We start from the raw sequence: 17845 nt of genomic DNA, 5'->3' as shown, positions 1-17845 counted from the left end.
CACATGTTGGAGAGAATGTGGAGAAAGGGAACCCTCTTGCACTGTTGGTAGGATTGCAAATTGGTACAGCCACTATGGAAAACAGTATGGAGGTTCCTCAAAAAACTGAGAATTGATCTACCATATGATCCAGCAATCCCTCTACTGGGTATTTACTCCAAAGTCTTGAAAATCCATATCCAAAAAGATATTTGCACATCGATGTTTATAACAGCATTATTCACAGTGGCCAGAACATGGAAGCAACTGAAGTGTCCTACGATAGATGATTGGCTAAAGAAGCTGTGGCACATATATACAATGGAATATTACTCATAAGAAGAGATGGAATGCTGCCATTTGTGACAACATGGATGGAACTCGAGATAATCATGCTAAGCGAAATAAGCTAGACAGAAGAAGTTGAAAATCAAATGATATCTCTTATATGTGGAATATAAACCTAAAAGCAACAAATGAACAGGACAAACAAACAGAGACAAACAAACATGGACAATAGACTGGTGGTTACCAGAGGGGAGAGGGAAGGAGGGAGAGGGAAGGTAGATGGGATAAAGTGGGTCAAATATGTGGTGACAGAAAGAAATCTAACTATGGGAGGTGAACACACAATGTAAACATATATGCCTTATTGTTAAAGTGTACAGCTGAAACTTATTGGATTTCATTAATCGATGTCACCATTAAAAAAAGGTTCTATTGTATTCCATTGTGTGAATTTATAGTATTCAACCAGTTTCTTATTGAAGAACTTATATTTGCTTCCAATCTTTAGCTATTAAAAATTGTGCTATAAAAAAAGGAAGATTTAACATCACAAAGATATTAATCCTCTGAATGCTATAAGTATTTTTTCGTATCAAGTTTATTTGGAAGAACAGGAAAGAATAGTCAGAAAATCCTTGAAAAGAAAAGGAACAAAGGAAGGTTGGTCCTACCAACATAGTAAAACATGTTACAAAATATCTACTACTTAAAAAGTATGGTATTGACACAGGAATAAACAAGCAGACCAAGGCAACAGAATAAAAAATCCACAAATTCACCTAAATGCATGTGGAAATTTAGTGCATGACAAAGGCATCACGTTAAATTAGTGAGGGAAAGATGGACTTTTTAATAACTGGTTTGAGAGCCATATGGAGAATGATAAAATTGTGTTCTTTCCTCACACCATACACCTGGATACAGTCCAAATGACTCAGAGATTTAAATGTAAAAAAAAGAAGAAGAAGAAGACGAAGGAAGAAAAGAAACCATATAAGTACTAAAAGAAAACGTGAGCCAAGTGCTCTAAAATCTAGGAGTAGGGAAAACTTTCCCAGCGATGACTCAAAATTCAGAAGCAATAAGGGAATGACTGATAAATTTAACAACATAAAAATGTTCATTTGGCAAAAATAAAAACATGAGCAAGATGAAAAGGGAAATGACAAATGACAAACCAGAAAAGTGTTTGCAACTTGTAAAACAAAAAGTTACTATCCCTATATTATGTATTCGTAATACATAAAGAACTTCAAAAATAGAGAAGTAAAAGACCAATTGCTTTATAGGAAAAATGGCTAAGAGATAGAGACAGTTCATAGAAAATATAAGCAAATCATTTTTAAATATATTTTAAAAATTCACAGTCTAGTTCATAATAAGAAGAATGCAAATTCAAGATTGTATTTGTCACTTATCAGACTGATAACCAGCTAAGTTTGTTGATGTGCATGGTTGGTAATCAGGCACTCTTGTGTATTGTCAGTGAAAATATAAATGCTTCGAAGACTGTGGAAGAGAATTGGACAATATTTAACAATATTATATATGCATTTATACTTTGACCCAGCAATTCCACTTCTAGAAATGTATCCCAAAGACATACCAGTAAAAATAGAAAGAAAAAAAAAATATGAGCTATTCATTGCAGCACAATTTATAACAGTAAAAGATTGGAAATAACTAAATATCCATCAGTGGAAGCCTTGTTAAATAAACCATGGTAAATCCACATAATGGGATGCTCTGTAACTGAAAAAATAAAAAATATCTCACAGCAGTCAGACAAGAAAAGTCATCCAGATTGGAAAGGAAGAAGTAAAACTGCCATTATTTGTACATGACATGATACTATATAGAAAGAACCCTAAAAATTCCACAAAAAAAAACTATTAGAACTAATAAATGGATTCAGTAAATTTGCATAAAATTAATATTCAGAAATCAATTGCATTTTTATAAACCAGTAACAAACTATCAGAGACAAAAATTAAGAAAACAATCTCATTTACATTTGCATAGAAAAGAATAGACCTAGAAATAAATTTAACCACGGAATTAGAAGATCTGTACTCACAAATCTGTAAGATGTCACTAAAAGAAATTGAAGGAGACACAAATTTTTAAAAAAGGATATACCGTACTCATGGACTGAAAGAATTAACATCATTAACATGCCCACACTACTCAAAGCCATCTACAGATTCGATGCAGTCCCTATCAAAATATCAATGGCCTTTTTCACAGAACTAGAACAAATAATTCTAAAATGTATTATGGAACAACTAAAGACCCTGAATAGCCAAAGCAATCTTGAGAAAGAACAAAGTTGAAGGTATCATGCTTTCTGGTATCAAACTATGCTACAAGGCTATAGTAATCAAAACAGCATGGTAATGGCATAAAAACAGACACAGATCAATAGAACAGAATAGAAAGCATAGAAATAAGCCTATATCTAGAAGGTCAATTAATCTACAACAAAGGAGGAAAGAATATGCAATGGGGTAAAGACAGTCTCTTCAATAAATGATGTTGGGAAAACTGGACAGATAGATACATGCCAAAAAAGGAAACTAGACTAACTTTCTTACACCATATACAAAAACAAACTCAAAATGGATTGAAGATTTAAATGTAAGGCTTGAAACCATGAAACTCCTAGAAGAAAACATAGACGATAAACTCTTTGACATCACTCTTAGCAATATTTTTTTAATGTCTCCTAGGAAAATGACAGCAAAAGCAAATATAAATGAATGGGACTTAACATCAAATTAAAAAATTTTTGCACTGCAAAGGGAACCATCAACAAGGCAACCTACTGAAAAGGAGAAGATATTTGCAAATGAGGAGTTAATACCCAAAATCTATAAAGAACTCATACAGCTCAGCATCAAAAAAAAAAAAACTCTATTTAAAAAAATGGGCAGAGGACATGAGTTTCCCCAAAGAGGACATACAGATGGCCAATAAACATATGAAAAGATGTTCAAGATCACTAATCATCAAGAAAATCAAAACTACAATGAGATAGCACTTCACAGCTGTCAGAATGGTGTTTATCAATAAATCAACAAACAACAAATATTGGCAAGGTTGTGGAGAAAAGGGAACCCTTGTGCACTGCTGGTGGGATTGTAAATTAGTGCAGCCACTATGGAAAACAGTATGGAGATTTCTCAAAACATTAAAAATAGAAATACCATATGACCCAGCAATTGCACTTCTGGGTATTTATTTGAAAAATTGAAAACACTAATTCGAAAAGAAATATACACCTCTATTTTCATTGCAGCATTATTTACAATAGCTAAGTTATAAAAGCAATCTAGGTGTTCATTGATAAACAAATAGATAAAGATGTAGTACATATATACAATGGAATATTACTCAGCCGTTAAAAAAGAATAAAATCTTGCCATTTGCAACAACATGGATAGACTGAGAGGATATGGTGCTAAGTGAAATAAGTCAGAGAAAGAAAATTCCATATGATTTCACTTATATATGGAACCTAAAAAACAAAATAAATGAACAAACAAAATAGAAACTCATAGATACAGAGAACAAACCGATGGTTGCCCTATGGAAGGGAGGTTGGGGGGATGGGAAAAAAGGTGAAGGGAATTAAGAAGTACAAATTGCCGGTTATAAAAATAGTCACAGGGGTGTAAAGTATACAAATATAGTCAATAATATTGTAATAACTATGTATGGTGCCAGATGGGTACTAGACTTATCATGGTGATTACTTCACAAGGTATGTAAATGTGTAATCACTATGTTGTTCATCTGAAACTAATATAATATAGTATGTCAACTATAATTGAAAAATAAATTAAAAATAAAAGTTTGAGAAAATTTGAGAAATACCTCTATATACTGTTATGGAATGATCTTAGCAATGGAGAAAAGTCTGTATAATACCCCCACTGTTTATCTAAAAAAAGGAAAAGCAAATACATTTTCATAGTTATTTACACATATCTATACCTCTATACGTATACATATTTTTAATGGAACAATAATCAAGCAAATAAAAAAATGTTACTTATAGGAAGAGTAGAAGAACAAGGGGATAGAGACAGAGACAGACTTCTGAATATGCCTTATTCTTCTTATTTGACTTTGGAACCACATAAATGCTTTATATCATTATAAAACAAAATTAAATTTTAAAATATAAGCTCTAGAAATTGAACGCAAATGAAACGAATAAGCTTATCTATGTGTCAAGTTCATGAAACAACCACACATAGGTGAATTCTTTCAAGAAACTTGAAAATACAGAATTATAAACACTAAATAAATAAAATCTTAAACTATGTTCAATAACCACATTGCTAGAAACAATATTGGCACTGTTATTCTCAAACTACATAGATCAATAGAGCAAATAGTATTATGTTAATATAATTAGGAACTAGTATTTTCAGCAAAAGAGAAAAAAGATGCAAACTTTTAAAATAAAAGAAGTTTAGATGTAATGCTACATGTGAATAGAAAATGTCAGTGAGCTCGCAATGTATTTTCTCTGAAAGAAATACAAAGAGTACCCCCACTCTGTCCATTAAAAGGACCAACTTCAATGAGCACCCCAGATCTGGATTGTGAACTTTCGATGTCCACACTAAACGTCCTCATTAAAACGAGTGGTGATCCTTGGAGAAATGTCTGATTCCAGGACAAGGACAGGAAATGTACAAAATGAGTTGGGAGCATCTTGTCATACCAGGAAGCAAGAAGTTACTAAAGACTAATGAGGTTGTGCCAACAGGACCCCAGAGCCAACCTGAAGAAGCTCTCATTGGACAAAGGCAAGACAATTAGAGCAGCAAAAGTAACAATGAGTGCAATGAATTAAAATATATTAAATATATTTAAAATTCTGTGTTCATAATGATACTGAAAAAAAAAAAGACTTGGAAGATGTTAGGAAAAACCAACTTATAATTCTAAAAACTGGTAAATAAACAGAGTGTATTCAGAGTGTGTCCCATATGCATCTCAAGACCCTTTCCTCAGTGATTTTACAGACTATAGACCAAGGGTTTTAACCCAGCACCAGGTCCTATCAGTTGACATTGCATGGTGCAGCCTCCATCACAGAATTCCATTAGGGAAACCCCCAACAGCCACACAGTAGAACTTTGATGGAAAAATGCTTCCCTTTGTCAATGCTTTGGGTCTTGGCTACCTTATACACTCACTAAAATCACCAATCCAGGCACTAAGAGAAACTGAATAATAGACTGCAATAAATTGGGCTAGAAGCAAGAATATTAATAAAGTTAGAAGTGATAAAATAAAGCCATATATGGCATGCCCACAGCTGCCAGCATGTTTAACAAGAAAAATGGTGAAAAGCTAAAAGCTTTTCGCCTAAGATCAGGAACAAGACAAGGTTACCCACTCTCACCACTGTTATTCAACATAGTAGTGGCAGTCCTAGCCAAAACAATTAGGCAGGAAAAAGAAAAGAAAAGGAATCTAAATTGGAAAGGAAGAAGTAAAAATTATTCTATTTACAGATGATGTGATATTATAAAGAGAAACCCTTGAAGACCACAAAAAAAAAAACTTGCTAGAGCTAATAAATTTAGTAGAGTTACAGGATATAATATCAATATACAAAAATCAGTTTTGCTTCTGCACACTAATAACAAACTATCAAAAAGAGAAGTTAAAAAAACAATTCCATTTATAATTGCATCAAGAGAATAAAATGCCTAGGAATAAACTTAACCAAGGAGGTTAAAGACCTGTACACTGAAAACTATAGGACATTGAAGAAAGAAATTGAAGAAGATACAAATAAATGAGAAAAATATTCCATGCCCATACTACTCAGAACAATCTACAGATTAAATGCACTCTCTATTAGAATTCCAATGACTTTTCTTACAGAAATAGAACAAACAATCAGAAATTTTATATGAAACAACCCCAAAAGACCCCAAAAAGCCAAAGCAATTTTAAGAAAGAACCAAACCAGGGGCCTCACACATTCAGATTTCAAAATATATTACAAAGGTAGAGCAATCAAAACAGTGTGATAATGGCATAAAAACAAACACTTAGAACAGAATAGAGTCCAGAAATAAACCCACACGTATGTGGTCAGTTAATTTACAACAAAGGAGCCAAAAATATACAGTCTCTTCAACAGATGATTTTGGGAAAACTGGACAGCTACATGCAAAAGAATGAAATTCAACCACTATCTTACACCAATCATAAAAATCAACTCAAAATGTATTAAAGACTTGAACATAAGACTTAAAACTATAAAACTCCTGGAGGAAAACATGGGGGTAAGCTCTTTGACATAGATCTTGGCAATGATTTTTTTGAGTTTGACACTAAAAGCAAAGGAAACTAAAGCAAAAATAGACAAGTGAAAAGCTTCTGCACAGCAAAGAAAACCATTACAAAATGAAAAGGCAGCCTACTGAATGGGAAAAAATATTTGCACATCATATGTCTCATAAGGGATTAATATCCAAAATAAAGAACTCATACAACTTAACAGCAAATAAAACAATCTGATTTTTTTAAAAAAGGGTAGAAGATCAGAATAGACATCTTTCCAAAGGTGACCTACAAATGGCCAGCAGGTACATGAAAAGGTGCTTGACATCACTAGTCATCAGGGAAATGCAAATCAAAAACACAATGAAATATCACTTCACCCTTGTTAGAATGTCATCAGAAAGACAAGAGATAACAAGTGTTGGCACTGTTGATGGGAATATAAATTAGTGCAGCCACTATGGAAAACAGTATAGAGGTTCCTCAATAAATTAAAAATAGAACTACTATATGACCCAGCACCCCCACTTCTAGGTGTATATAATGGCATATTATTCAGCCATTAAAAAGAAGGAAATGCTGCCATTTGTAACAACATGGATAGACCTTGAGGGCATTATGCTAGGTGAAATAAGCCAGATATGTAGAATCTAAAAAAAAGTGAAACATAAAAACAGAAAGTAGAAAAGTAATTGCCAAGGGGTGGGGAAAGTAGGGAGAGGTTGATATAGGGTTCAAACTTTCCACTATAAGATGAATAAGGTCTGAGTATCTGTCTAACATGATGACTATGGTGATAATACTGAATTGTATAATTGAAATTTGCTGAGAGTAGAACTTAAACACTCACACACAAACAGATAAATATGTGAGGTGATAGATATGTTAATTAACTAGATGAAGGAATTCTTTCACAATGCATATGTATATCAAATCGCCACAATGCATACTTAAAATATCTTACAATTTTATGTCAATTATACTTCAATAAAGCTGAAATTCAAAGAAAGGTGATGACTGCTGTCAAAACAGTATAGCTTTGAGATCTTGAGAAAAATTAGTTACCTTCCAGCTAGCAGATGATTTTTTTTTCAAATCTTGTCAAGTTTATGAAGTCCACTGGACTTCTCTTAGGTGGATGTCCATTCCTTCTCCTTTCACATTTCATAATAAGGTGAAAAGGGCTTTGAAACTGTAAGGTGCCATGTATGCATTGGTCATGAGAAGTTACTATTCCTTAGTTCCCAAAACAAAATCTCTCTTCCTGAATTTCCTCTGTCTTCCACAGCCGACTCCTCCAAACACTGAGTGGACAAATTAGGAGCTAGATCTTAAAAAGTGGAGAGTCAGAGGACCAGGGGATCTCATTAACAAGGGGAAGTGCTGGCCAGGGGAGCCAGATTGATTCCCCACTCCCCATCCCCAGTCAGATGGGATCAGGTGCTGGAAGAGGCCTTCGAGTCCTCCCATGCTCTCCATGCCCTTCTCCTGAACCTGCCACTGTGTTGCATGGTGGTGACACTTGCTCTATCTGCCTCACAGGGAGTCCGAGCACGTGGCAGACGTAGCCTTCCTGGGTACCCGGGCTGGCCTCCTCAGAAGCACCTTGTTCGTGGGCTCCGAGAAGGTCTCTGACAAGTGAGTTCCTGCTGGGTGCCCAGGAGCGGGATCCCTGTAGGGTGCTCCTGTGGCATGTGGTCAAGCAGGGATGTGGACTCCTGGAGTGCAGGGAAAGTGGAAGGATTGGGTTTACAGAGTGAGAGGGTCCTAAAAGTAATCCTTCATCCCAGGCTTAGACACAACCTGGAGGTGACCTTGGGAGAGGAGGGAGGGCAGCCCAATCAAGCAAGAGAGCCACCAAGACGTTGAGTTTGGAAGAGTTCGTCACTTCCTCAGAAACCTAGAAAATGTTTTCCCCCAGGAGGACGGGTCTCTATGTGACAGGCCAAATCTTCTGGCTGTGTCCCCTCTTTTGTTGACACTTTACCCATGCCCTAAGCCAGAAATTATCAACTGGGGGAGATTTACCCCACCCCAGAGACATTGGGCAATGTCTAGAGACATTTTTGGTTGTCACGACATAGGGAGGAGGCGGGCGGGGGGAGATTGTTACTGTCATCTAGAGAGTGGAGACCAGGGATGCTTCTAAATGTCCTGCAGCATGCAGGACAGCCCCTACAACAACCATCTGGCCATAAATCTCAGTAATGCTAAGACTGAAAAATCCTGCTCCAAGCAAAGCCCAGATTCTGGGAAAATCCTGCTATGCCCAGGCACCTGCCACCTGGTTTCCTCCCCGCCAAGTGTTATAGCAAAGGGAGGGTGGGGACCCAGAGGAGGGTTCTGGCAGTGGGAGGGGGTAGCAGAGCCACCTGTGCTCTGCAAACCACAAGACTCAAATAGCTGAAGGCTTCCGGAGGAGAAAACCTGAGGGGGCTCCTGAACAGACTTGACCCCTCAGTCCTCACCTCCCACCCACTGGCTGCTCCTCCCACTAAATCCAAGAGCACTTAGCTATGGAGCACCATCTTTGAGCTTCTTCCAGGACTCTGACAGATCTATGCTTGCTAGAAAGCTGAGGCTTTCTAAGAAAACAAATTAAGTTGCTCTTTCCTCTTCCCACCTCCCCTCACTCCCTGAGAAATAGAAAAAGAGAGAAGCAAGCTGCCTTGCTGACCTTTCTCATGGCCCCATCAGAGACGAAGCAAATAACTTAGACAGATTGGACTGGTGGGTAAACTGTGGGTTCACCCTTGACCTTGAACTGTGTGGGGAACTTTCCTCCCAATTATTCTACCCACTTGTACTTCCTCATCCCCTTAAGCTGCACCCTGATCAGAAAATCGCATGTCCGTTGCACAAGTGAACCACACCGGGCAGTGTGAAGGGGGAAAGCATCTCAGCATTCCCCTGCATCCTCTCTAAAAGCCTTCTAAGAATGGAAAAGAAAAATCTCATGCAGACAGACCTTCTCAAGTCAGGGACAGCCAGCCGCACATGCACCACACAACTCCAGGGGGTTCCCTTTACCTAAACCATGATGTGACTGGAAGCCCAGGAATTGTGCAACAGGCAGGTTGGCTCCTGGGGCATGCAGTCCAGGCAGTCTTAAAATCCTTCCTCAACTACCCACTTGTAGGCTGTCCACAGGAACATTTCTAACCCCACCAGCTTCTCCCTGCCTCCCACTCTGCTCCTGGACCAGCACTCCCTTCTGCCGGCTGGTGTGTGCTCAGGGAATGCAAAACTATAATTAGCAAGGTAAAGCTGCTCAAAAAAAAGAAAACTCATAATGCATTCTAAAACCTAGAGGCAATAACTTTTGAAGTGACCATTTTGGGGGAATTTATGCTAGTATATTAGCTCAGTGAAGGAGTTAACTATATAATTTCCTTACTCAGACATACTAATTAGGCAGACAAAAAGAAATTAGGCTATATTCAAAAGAAATAAACCCTACAGGCAAAGAAGTTTACATAAAAATGGAAAGTATTCTTTTGTAATACAGGCCCCACACCTCTCCTCCTTACTAATGTGCCAGTCATCAGATGCAATAGCAGTTGATTCTGGGGACGTCGTCGGCAATACCAATTTAGGAGCTAATATTTTCTACCTGCAGCTTCACCAAAGCAGAGGGGAGTCACTGCCTTGGCCCGGACAAGATGACAGTTTTTGAAAAGAAGTAGGGGATGAAGATGTTCCCAGATTTGGAGGAGAAACCAAATCTTTCTCCTTGCAGGAAGTTCCTGACCCCTGAAGATGAGGCCAGCATGTTCACCATGGACCACTTCCCTCTGTGGTACCGCCAGGCCGCTGAGCAGCCCGCTGGCAGCTTTGTCTTCAATCTCCGTTTGGCAGAAGGACCAGGTAATCACGCCCTTGTGCTCCGGGGCCCAGGGGGACCAGGGTGCCCCGCTCCTCCTGCGCTCTTAGTGATATGGGGCAGAACTCCTGACCTCCAGGTTGCCTCCTTACTTTCCTCCTGACACGTGACAGTGACTTGAGAAAGCTCACTGGGGCTTTACCGCTTGGCTGGTCTCTGCCTTGCATATGAGGCAGGTCGCTATGTTCTCCAGCCAGCAGTCAAAGTTGGCAGTTAAAATCCAGCATGAAACGAAGGAAAAAGATTTGACCAAAAGTCAAGAAGAGCTGAATTCTAGCCTAAATTCCAAATAGGAGAATATGGGATGAGTTCATCTCTAAGATTCTTCTATTTCTAAACATCTGAGTATCTTTGAAAGTTCCTTAAACCACCCAGATGAAAGTAACACTTGTTCCATCTGGGACTGTCATACTTTCTGAGCTACCGCCCCCCCACAGCTCTTCACAAACAGGGAAAGCAGCCTGGGTTCCACTCCCTGGGGTCTCCCAGGAACAGCAACAATGAGCTACCGGCCAGCTCCTCAGAAATTCCCAGTAATAATGCGGTGCCTCCCGCTGGCAGGCCACTGGGGGCTTGAAGAGTAAGAGGCAGTGTGGCCAAAGGTGGGCCCCAAGGACCAAGCCAGCAAACCCCACTGGTCCAAGGACCAGGAAGTGTTTCAGAGCCGTGGGTGCCCAACTCCCAGCCCCCAGCCCACACTCTGAAAAATGACCCAAAAAAGAAAAATTAAGTGATTTTAACAGAGCACCAAGAAAGCAGTAGAACATTTAGAACAGAAAGAGACCCTCACCCACTTGATTTACATGTGAAGAGACTGTGGCCTAGAGAGGCGGAAGGGTTGTCCAGGCCTCCAAGGGCGCTGCCAGAGCGAGCTCTCCACCGGTCACCTCTGGGGTAGCCTGACCTTAGCACGGTGGAGCAAGGGGGCCTGGAAAGTATCCACACTCAGGTCAGAGTGAGATGAGGAAGAGAAAAAGGAGGAGGGACAATGGGAGCCATGAGAAAGGAGAGGGAAGTGCGGGAGTAGATTGGAATTAGGATTGCACGGCCCCCAGCCCCCCACCAAACCCTCCCGGCCACCACTTCCACTAAAACCATCCTTCGGCTTCCTGATAGAGAAACACCCTGAGCTGACAGCCGGGGAGGCCCTCTGGGGCTGCGGCAATGAGGAGGGGTCCCCTCTGTGCCCTCTGGGTGTCTTCTTCTCCTTGAGCTTAAGCCCGCATCTTCTTCTTACTCCAGTTCCTTCCACTCAATGTATCGTTAATGTGTTTTACAAAATGCTTTTCTGCACATAACACCCTTAATCTGCACAACCCTACAAGATAAGTGGTATTCTCCCTCTTCTTACACAGGGAGAATCCGAGACTCAGAGAGGTTCTGTGTCTTGCCCAGGATTACACAGCTAGGGAACCACAGAGCCAGCCTAAATTCAAGTCCGCTCACCAAAGTCTGGACTCTTTTACTGAACTGAGTGGAAGGCAGGAAGGGGAGGGTGACAGTGAGTGCCGTCATTCCCAGTGAAAGCTGAGAGGGAGGTTCTCAAAGCCAAGGTTAAGCTCCCCTTGCCACACTGCCCATCGGAGCCAGAATGAAGCAGCTCTTCCTTCCTGGCACCACCTTGGCGCTACAGCAGCACCAGGGGCTCCTGGGGAGGTTCTCTTGGATGAGGCCCTGGCCCCTGTCCCCAGCCCAAGGTGATAGGGTCTCTCCTGCCAGCATTGTCACTGGGATGTGCCTGCTGGCTGCTGGGGGAGCTTTTTGTGGCTGTGAGGTAGGAGGGGGGGTGGGTGGGAAATGAGCCACAAGGAGAAGAGGGGGAAGCTGGCAACCCAAAAAAGAGGGACCGTTGAGTTGGGAGGTAGGAGCTTGCTCCCTTTTCACACCCTCACTTACTGGCTTAACTCATGCATATGCTTAGGGACACGTGGACACCTCTGCACACCCCCATTCTCCCTCAAAGAAAACAACAACATTTTCATTTCAAAGGGAGGGGGTGCCCCTAGAGGCAGAGGAGTCAGCTCAGGATCTGCCTCTCCAGGCTGACTCCGTTGCCCTTTGCCTGGGCCTGGTGGACTGAGCTCTGCCCACATGGAGCTGTCTTTTGTCAGAGCCTGAGAAACCTGCCTGCATAGAACAGAGTCTTGCCAGTGCCCAGGCGACTTGGGCCTGTTATTTTCCCTTCCACAGCCCCTGGGCCTGACCTCGCCAGCAGCTGGTAGCCTGCTCGTTCACCCCAGGTGCTGGACCACGTAGCTGCAAGGAGACCTAGGTGCTGAAATTTCTGATGTCTCCAGAGACTGTGTCATTAGGGCCCCCACATTTTCACTTGGATGTCTCCTATAAGCCTATAGAGCACACATACAATGAAAGGTCTGTCCCAGACCTGCTGGCCTGGAGAACACTGCAGAGGGGTCAGCCATATCAGTATCATCCAGACATTTCTAGGAGCATGGTGAGGAAGCTGACTTGTGTCCGTTGTAGTCCCTTGGCAAATTCCTACAATTGAGGACAACCTCACATGTCGTAAGTCCCTAGAATCAGAGTAATTTTAAATTTCTGTGGAATATCTGATTATAGCAAAGTGAGATGGATAATCTCAGCAAAATAGCAGATATGAGAAACGAGCAGTTTAAGTTTCATTACAACTGACACTGTAATAACAATCTCCACACAACAAGACTTTCATGACCCATTTGTTTCAACATTTGGTATAATGACAGTCTAACAAAAGAACACATGATAAAATTTGCTCCTTTCTTGGATTTTTTAATAAAGGAACTTGACCTATAGGACAAGAGTGCTTTGAAAAGCTAATCCAGGTCCTTGGACGCAGCAGTCCCCAACCTTTTTGAGGGACCGGTGCTCCTCTGAGAATCTGATGCCTGATGATCTGAGATGGCGCTGAGGTGGTGATGCTAGCGCTGGGGAGTGGCTGCAAATACAAATGAAGCTTCGCTCTCTGGCCCACTGCTCACCTCCTGCTGTGCGGCCCGGTTCCTAACAGGCCACGGACCAGTACCAGTCTGTGGCCCGGGGGCTGGGGACTCCTGCATGGACAGAGGAAAATTAAGAAGCCCAAGGTCATGTACTAGGCTGCACGAGTTCAGGGCCAGAAAGCTCTGTTTTAATGTAGAGCTGAAACTGCCATCTATGTCCTGCTCCTACGTTGACCCGATCTCCTAAAAGAGGTGGAAAAGCAACTCCTGCCCTTCAGGAGCCTGGCAGAGCCCCCTAAAAGTGTGGTAACAAGCTGCAAAGTGAGTGAAAGACATGACTGAAGGACACAGTGGTGGTGGCAGGGGGGCCACCAATGACCAAGATTTATGGAGTGCCTCAGACGTGTCAGACGCCAGCCAGCTTTCTGTGCCTGATGCAGCCCTGGTGTCTGGCTTCCTGAAGGGGCTGTCAGTGTCACCCTGACTCATGTGACCGATGAAGGACGATCCAGAATCAGCCACCACCGAATCCTGGAATGCAGCCTGTCCTTCTGCTAGAAAGAATCGTCTGATGCAACACAAGTCTTCTCGGTGGAACACATGCCAAAAGGACAGTCACAGCAGCATCCCTGCGTTCCAGTGAGACAGCAGCAAGCAGACAGGTTTGCTGCCCTGAGACAAAGAAAACTCAGTATCTGGTGGCACTGCATTGTCCGAGTGGCCAGGGGCCACAACATATTTATCTGGCAGGTTCAGATCTGCACAGAAAGGAGCCAGCGCTCTGCCAAGACCAGTGGTTGGTGGTAACACAGTTGTCACAGCAACAACTTCCCCTAACAGCCCCCTCAGTTGTTCAAGAAATGTCCTCTCCTGGTATTTATACTTGTCTTCTCAGCCTGTCCCAACCACTGCTCTTCCCCGGCTGCTAAGAAAGTGACTTGGCAATTTTTGTTTCCCTAGAAAGTCCGGGTGAGCCGGTGGTAGTAACAGCGAGCACAGCTGTGGCAGTGACAGTGGATAAGAAGACAGCCATTGCTGCAGGTAGGAGCTGCCCTTTGTGCTGCTGAGGCCAGGAAGTTGTGAGTCAATGTTTAGAATAAGGCACATGGTAACAGCAGGGGGCCCCTGCCTATGGTCTGGGGTGTAGTCCTCAGCTCTAAGTTTTCCCAGGTGAAATGTGGGACTGAGGGTAATGAGGTCTCCCTAAGTAATTTTGTTTATAAAAGAGTAAAACCTTAGGTCTAAAAGGATTTGGGAAGTATGTAAAATAAAGTCCATATAGGTTAAGAGATCTACTGAAGGTCAGAGACTGCAACTTAGACCTCCTTTCCATACTTCTGCATGCCTCTTCCCTTTCCACCCTGTGGGTCTAGTGCCCCTTTGAAGAAAAAACTGGACTGTGACTCAAATCCTAAAGTTAGACCTTAATAAGTGTTCTCAGCATGTGCCAGGCACTTAGGAGTCTGCTTTCCATGCACGTTTTCATGCCGTCTTTAGGGTGATCCAGGGAAGCCAAGATTTTTGGCTGCATTTTACAGATGAAGAAACTAAGCACAGAAAAGTTATTTGCCCAAAGTCTCACAACTAATAATTAATGCAGCTAGAATTTGAACTCAAATCACCTTTCTTTAAGCCCTGCATTCACTACCATGTGTTGCAATTTGCCCCAAATGTAATGAGAACACCCAGTGACTTTGTGGTTTTTTGGTGCCTAGAAAAGCCCTTGGAATTTCTGCCTCATTGTCTGAGAGCTATCAGGCCCGTGTGATGAAGCCTCCTTATCCTGGTTTCAGCTTCCATGTCTCAGATCCAGCTGTGTTCTGAAAAGTCGTGTGATCCAATGGGCACTCGAGCATCAGCTATCATGCATCCTTGAATTAAGCACCTGTCCTGCTTCCCTGGGGACTCCAAAGCTGGAGCAGGGCAGAGCAGGCAGGATCAGTGCACCTCCTTCCCCCAGGGTGAAATTCAGGGCAAAGAGGATGGAGGAGCAGGCTGGGGTCAGGTGGTCCGACTCTCTCTTCCTGTCTCAAGGAGGGCACAGGGCCATCCTAACTGAGACTCTTGGGCTGCTTTCCGCTCTGGGATAGCAGGTGGAGGAGAATGACTTGGTCTGATGTTGCTCAACTTCTGTATTAGGAAACACTTGCATCACGGACAGTCTTTAGGATGCACCACTATAGCATTTGGAAGGGAACCCGTGCCACCCTGTCCATTTTTTCTTAGTCCATAGCAAGCTAATTCCAGACCCATTTCTAGGCCAAGATTTGACCACAATCTTGTCTCTCTAAAGACCATTCTATGGTCCCTCCTGAGTCTGTGCCTGTTTTTCTCCCTCTATGATATGGGCCTTTCCAGCCCTTGCATACCTGAAAGTCTAGGAAAGAGAAGGGACATGGGGTCAGGCTGCTCGCTGTGCTTTCCTGCACTCTCCAATTATTTGATATCATTTTTAACTCAGAGCTGAATTGGAGCCGTGAGGGGTTGCCATAGAAACTGTGTCCTGGTGTCTCTGGTTTAACACACTGTAGACAATCCCTCTGACGCTCTGGGGCTCATAGATGTGACAGGAAAAGGATGAGGCACTGGAGACCTTATACTTCAATTATTACTTTTTTCTGGTCTCCTTTTGTAATTTCCTCTCCCTGGCTTATGACTCAGCCTCCCTGATCCTGGGACTAGTGGGGGCCTACAGTACAAGGCAGAGTAGGCAGCTTATTTGTGATCCTGGCAGTTTTGTCCCTTGGAAACTGGTGGCACTATGTGCATGTGAGCTGGGTGAGCATGGTGTCTGATGGGCAGGCTGCATGTGTAATTTTGTGCTCTGAGCAAGGAGGAAAGGGCACCCGGACCAGCTACAGAGGCCAGCTGCATGTCAGGAAATGTGTGTATTATAGTAGGCAGCTTATTTGTGATCCTGGCAGTTTTGTCCCTTGGAAACTGGTGGCACTATGTGCATGTGAGCTGGGTGAGCATGGTGTCTGATGGGCAGGCTGCATGTGTAATTTTGTGCTCTGAGCAAGGAGGAAAGGGCACCCGGACCAGCTACAGAGGCCAGCTGCATGTCAGGAAATGTGTATATTATGCCGTGTGTTCATACAGGCGGGCAGATGAATGAGGGATCGTTTTTATCTCTAAGCTGTTTATACAAAATTTCTAGAAATCTAACTCTTTTATCAGGATCTATCTCCAATCCTCCGCGCCCTCCAGGCCCTAGTTGGGGAACATTGCCAAACAGAATGATGGTGACACCATAACCTGCAAGTGTGTTTCTCTAACACATGTTCTGCAATATACATGTGCCCCTGACAGAGACCTTCACGCATTAGGCCTGCTGTCTGGAGCTGCACGAGGTGTCTCTCTTTAGAGTTCCGCCCATGTATGAACGGGCCTCACCATCAGGCCTCATATGCATACTCAGGACGACGACCTGAGTAATGTATCTGTGCATTGCCCAGACCTGTGCCAGGCTTGTGAACGACCTTGTCCTCCGCTTCTGCAGTGGGGTTTAAGGAAGCCTTCGTTCTCAGGTCTGCCATAACTGTTATGGATACAGGGGGGCAACACTCCACAGTAATCACCACCTAGAAAGAGGAACAGCCCAGTTCTGCCAGGAGCCCAGCCGAGCTCCAGGAATGGAGACCCCAGGGATTCCCTTCTCCCTGGGGTTTGCTCCAGTTCACTGGGGTGTCATCGGAAGGAAGCCTCCTGGGAAGGGGAAAATTCCACTTTGGTTTCTGAAGACAACAGACCATATAGCCCGGCCCAGTCAGCCAGAGGCTAGTCCAGGCCTGGAGGTGGGTCACTTGGGCTTTGGGTGGACTAGCGACCCTGGCCTCACTCTCACTCATCTCTACTCCTGGTCCCCCCATCCCCAGCCCTCCAGTCTGTAAGCCTGATTCCCTACCTACTGAAGGGATCCTGTCTGTAAACCCAGAATGTCATCTGCCTGTTTCTAAAGTTGGTCTTGAAAATGCAAGATGATAATAGGTAAAATGGGCTCCTCTTTCATGTCAGCAAACCCCTTAACCTCACCCAAGCTGATGAAACCCAGTCAGCAGAGAAGTCCCCTACCCACTCTTAGGGAGCCTTCCCCCGCCCGCTATTACACAGTGGGGTCCTCTGGGCAGATGTATGCCTTCCTGACTCATGAGCCCATCTGCCCTTGGCTGCCAGGGCAGGTTCACTAAGCTAGGGTGAATGAGCACCCCCAGGGCACAGAACAGTGATGGGTCTCCACCTCCACTTCTTCACTTCACAGCCACCAGCCTGAGGCTCGCATATCCTGCTGTCAGGCCAGCACATGGGTGAGCTTGCCATGCTCAGCTGTATCATCTGTTCTAATCCAGAACTTGGCCCTCCACTCTCTCCCGGTGGCTTCCCAAGGCCAGGCCTCAGGCAGGAGGCTCCCACCTCTTATAGAGTTCTGGACATTGGGGTG

The 17845-nt window shown here is 43.1% G+C and overlaps 1 protein-coding gene across 1 annotated transcript in view; it reads left to right on the top strand.

Annotated features, from left to right (window-relative positions):
* The window catches only part of CACNA2D4 (calcium voltage-gated channel auxiliary subunit alpha2delta 4), a 112153-nt gene that overhangs the window by 52899 nt on the left and 41409 nt on the right, over positions 1–17845 (top strand). The window contains exons 24-26 of the mRNA XM_006923947.3: positions 8125–8220; positions 10322–10449; positions 14365–14445. Of these exons, the coding sequence (XP_006924009.2) occupies positions 8125–8220; positions 10322–10449; positions 14365–14445 (305 nt within the window). The remainder of the gene's footprint in view (positions 1–8124; positions 8221–10321; positions 10450–14364; positions 14446–17845) is intronic.

Source organism: Pteropus alecto, unplaced genomic scaffold (assembly GCF_000325575.1).
Source record: "Pteropus alecto unplaced genomic scaffold, ASM32557v1 scaffold76, whole genome shotgun sequence".
NCBI classification, from domain to species: domain Eukaryota; kingdom Metazoa; phylum Chordata; class Mammalia; order Chiroptera; family Pteropodidae; genus Pteropus; species Pteropus alecto.
This window is presented reverse-complemented; position numbering and strand designations above follow the sequence as displayed.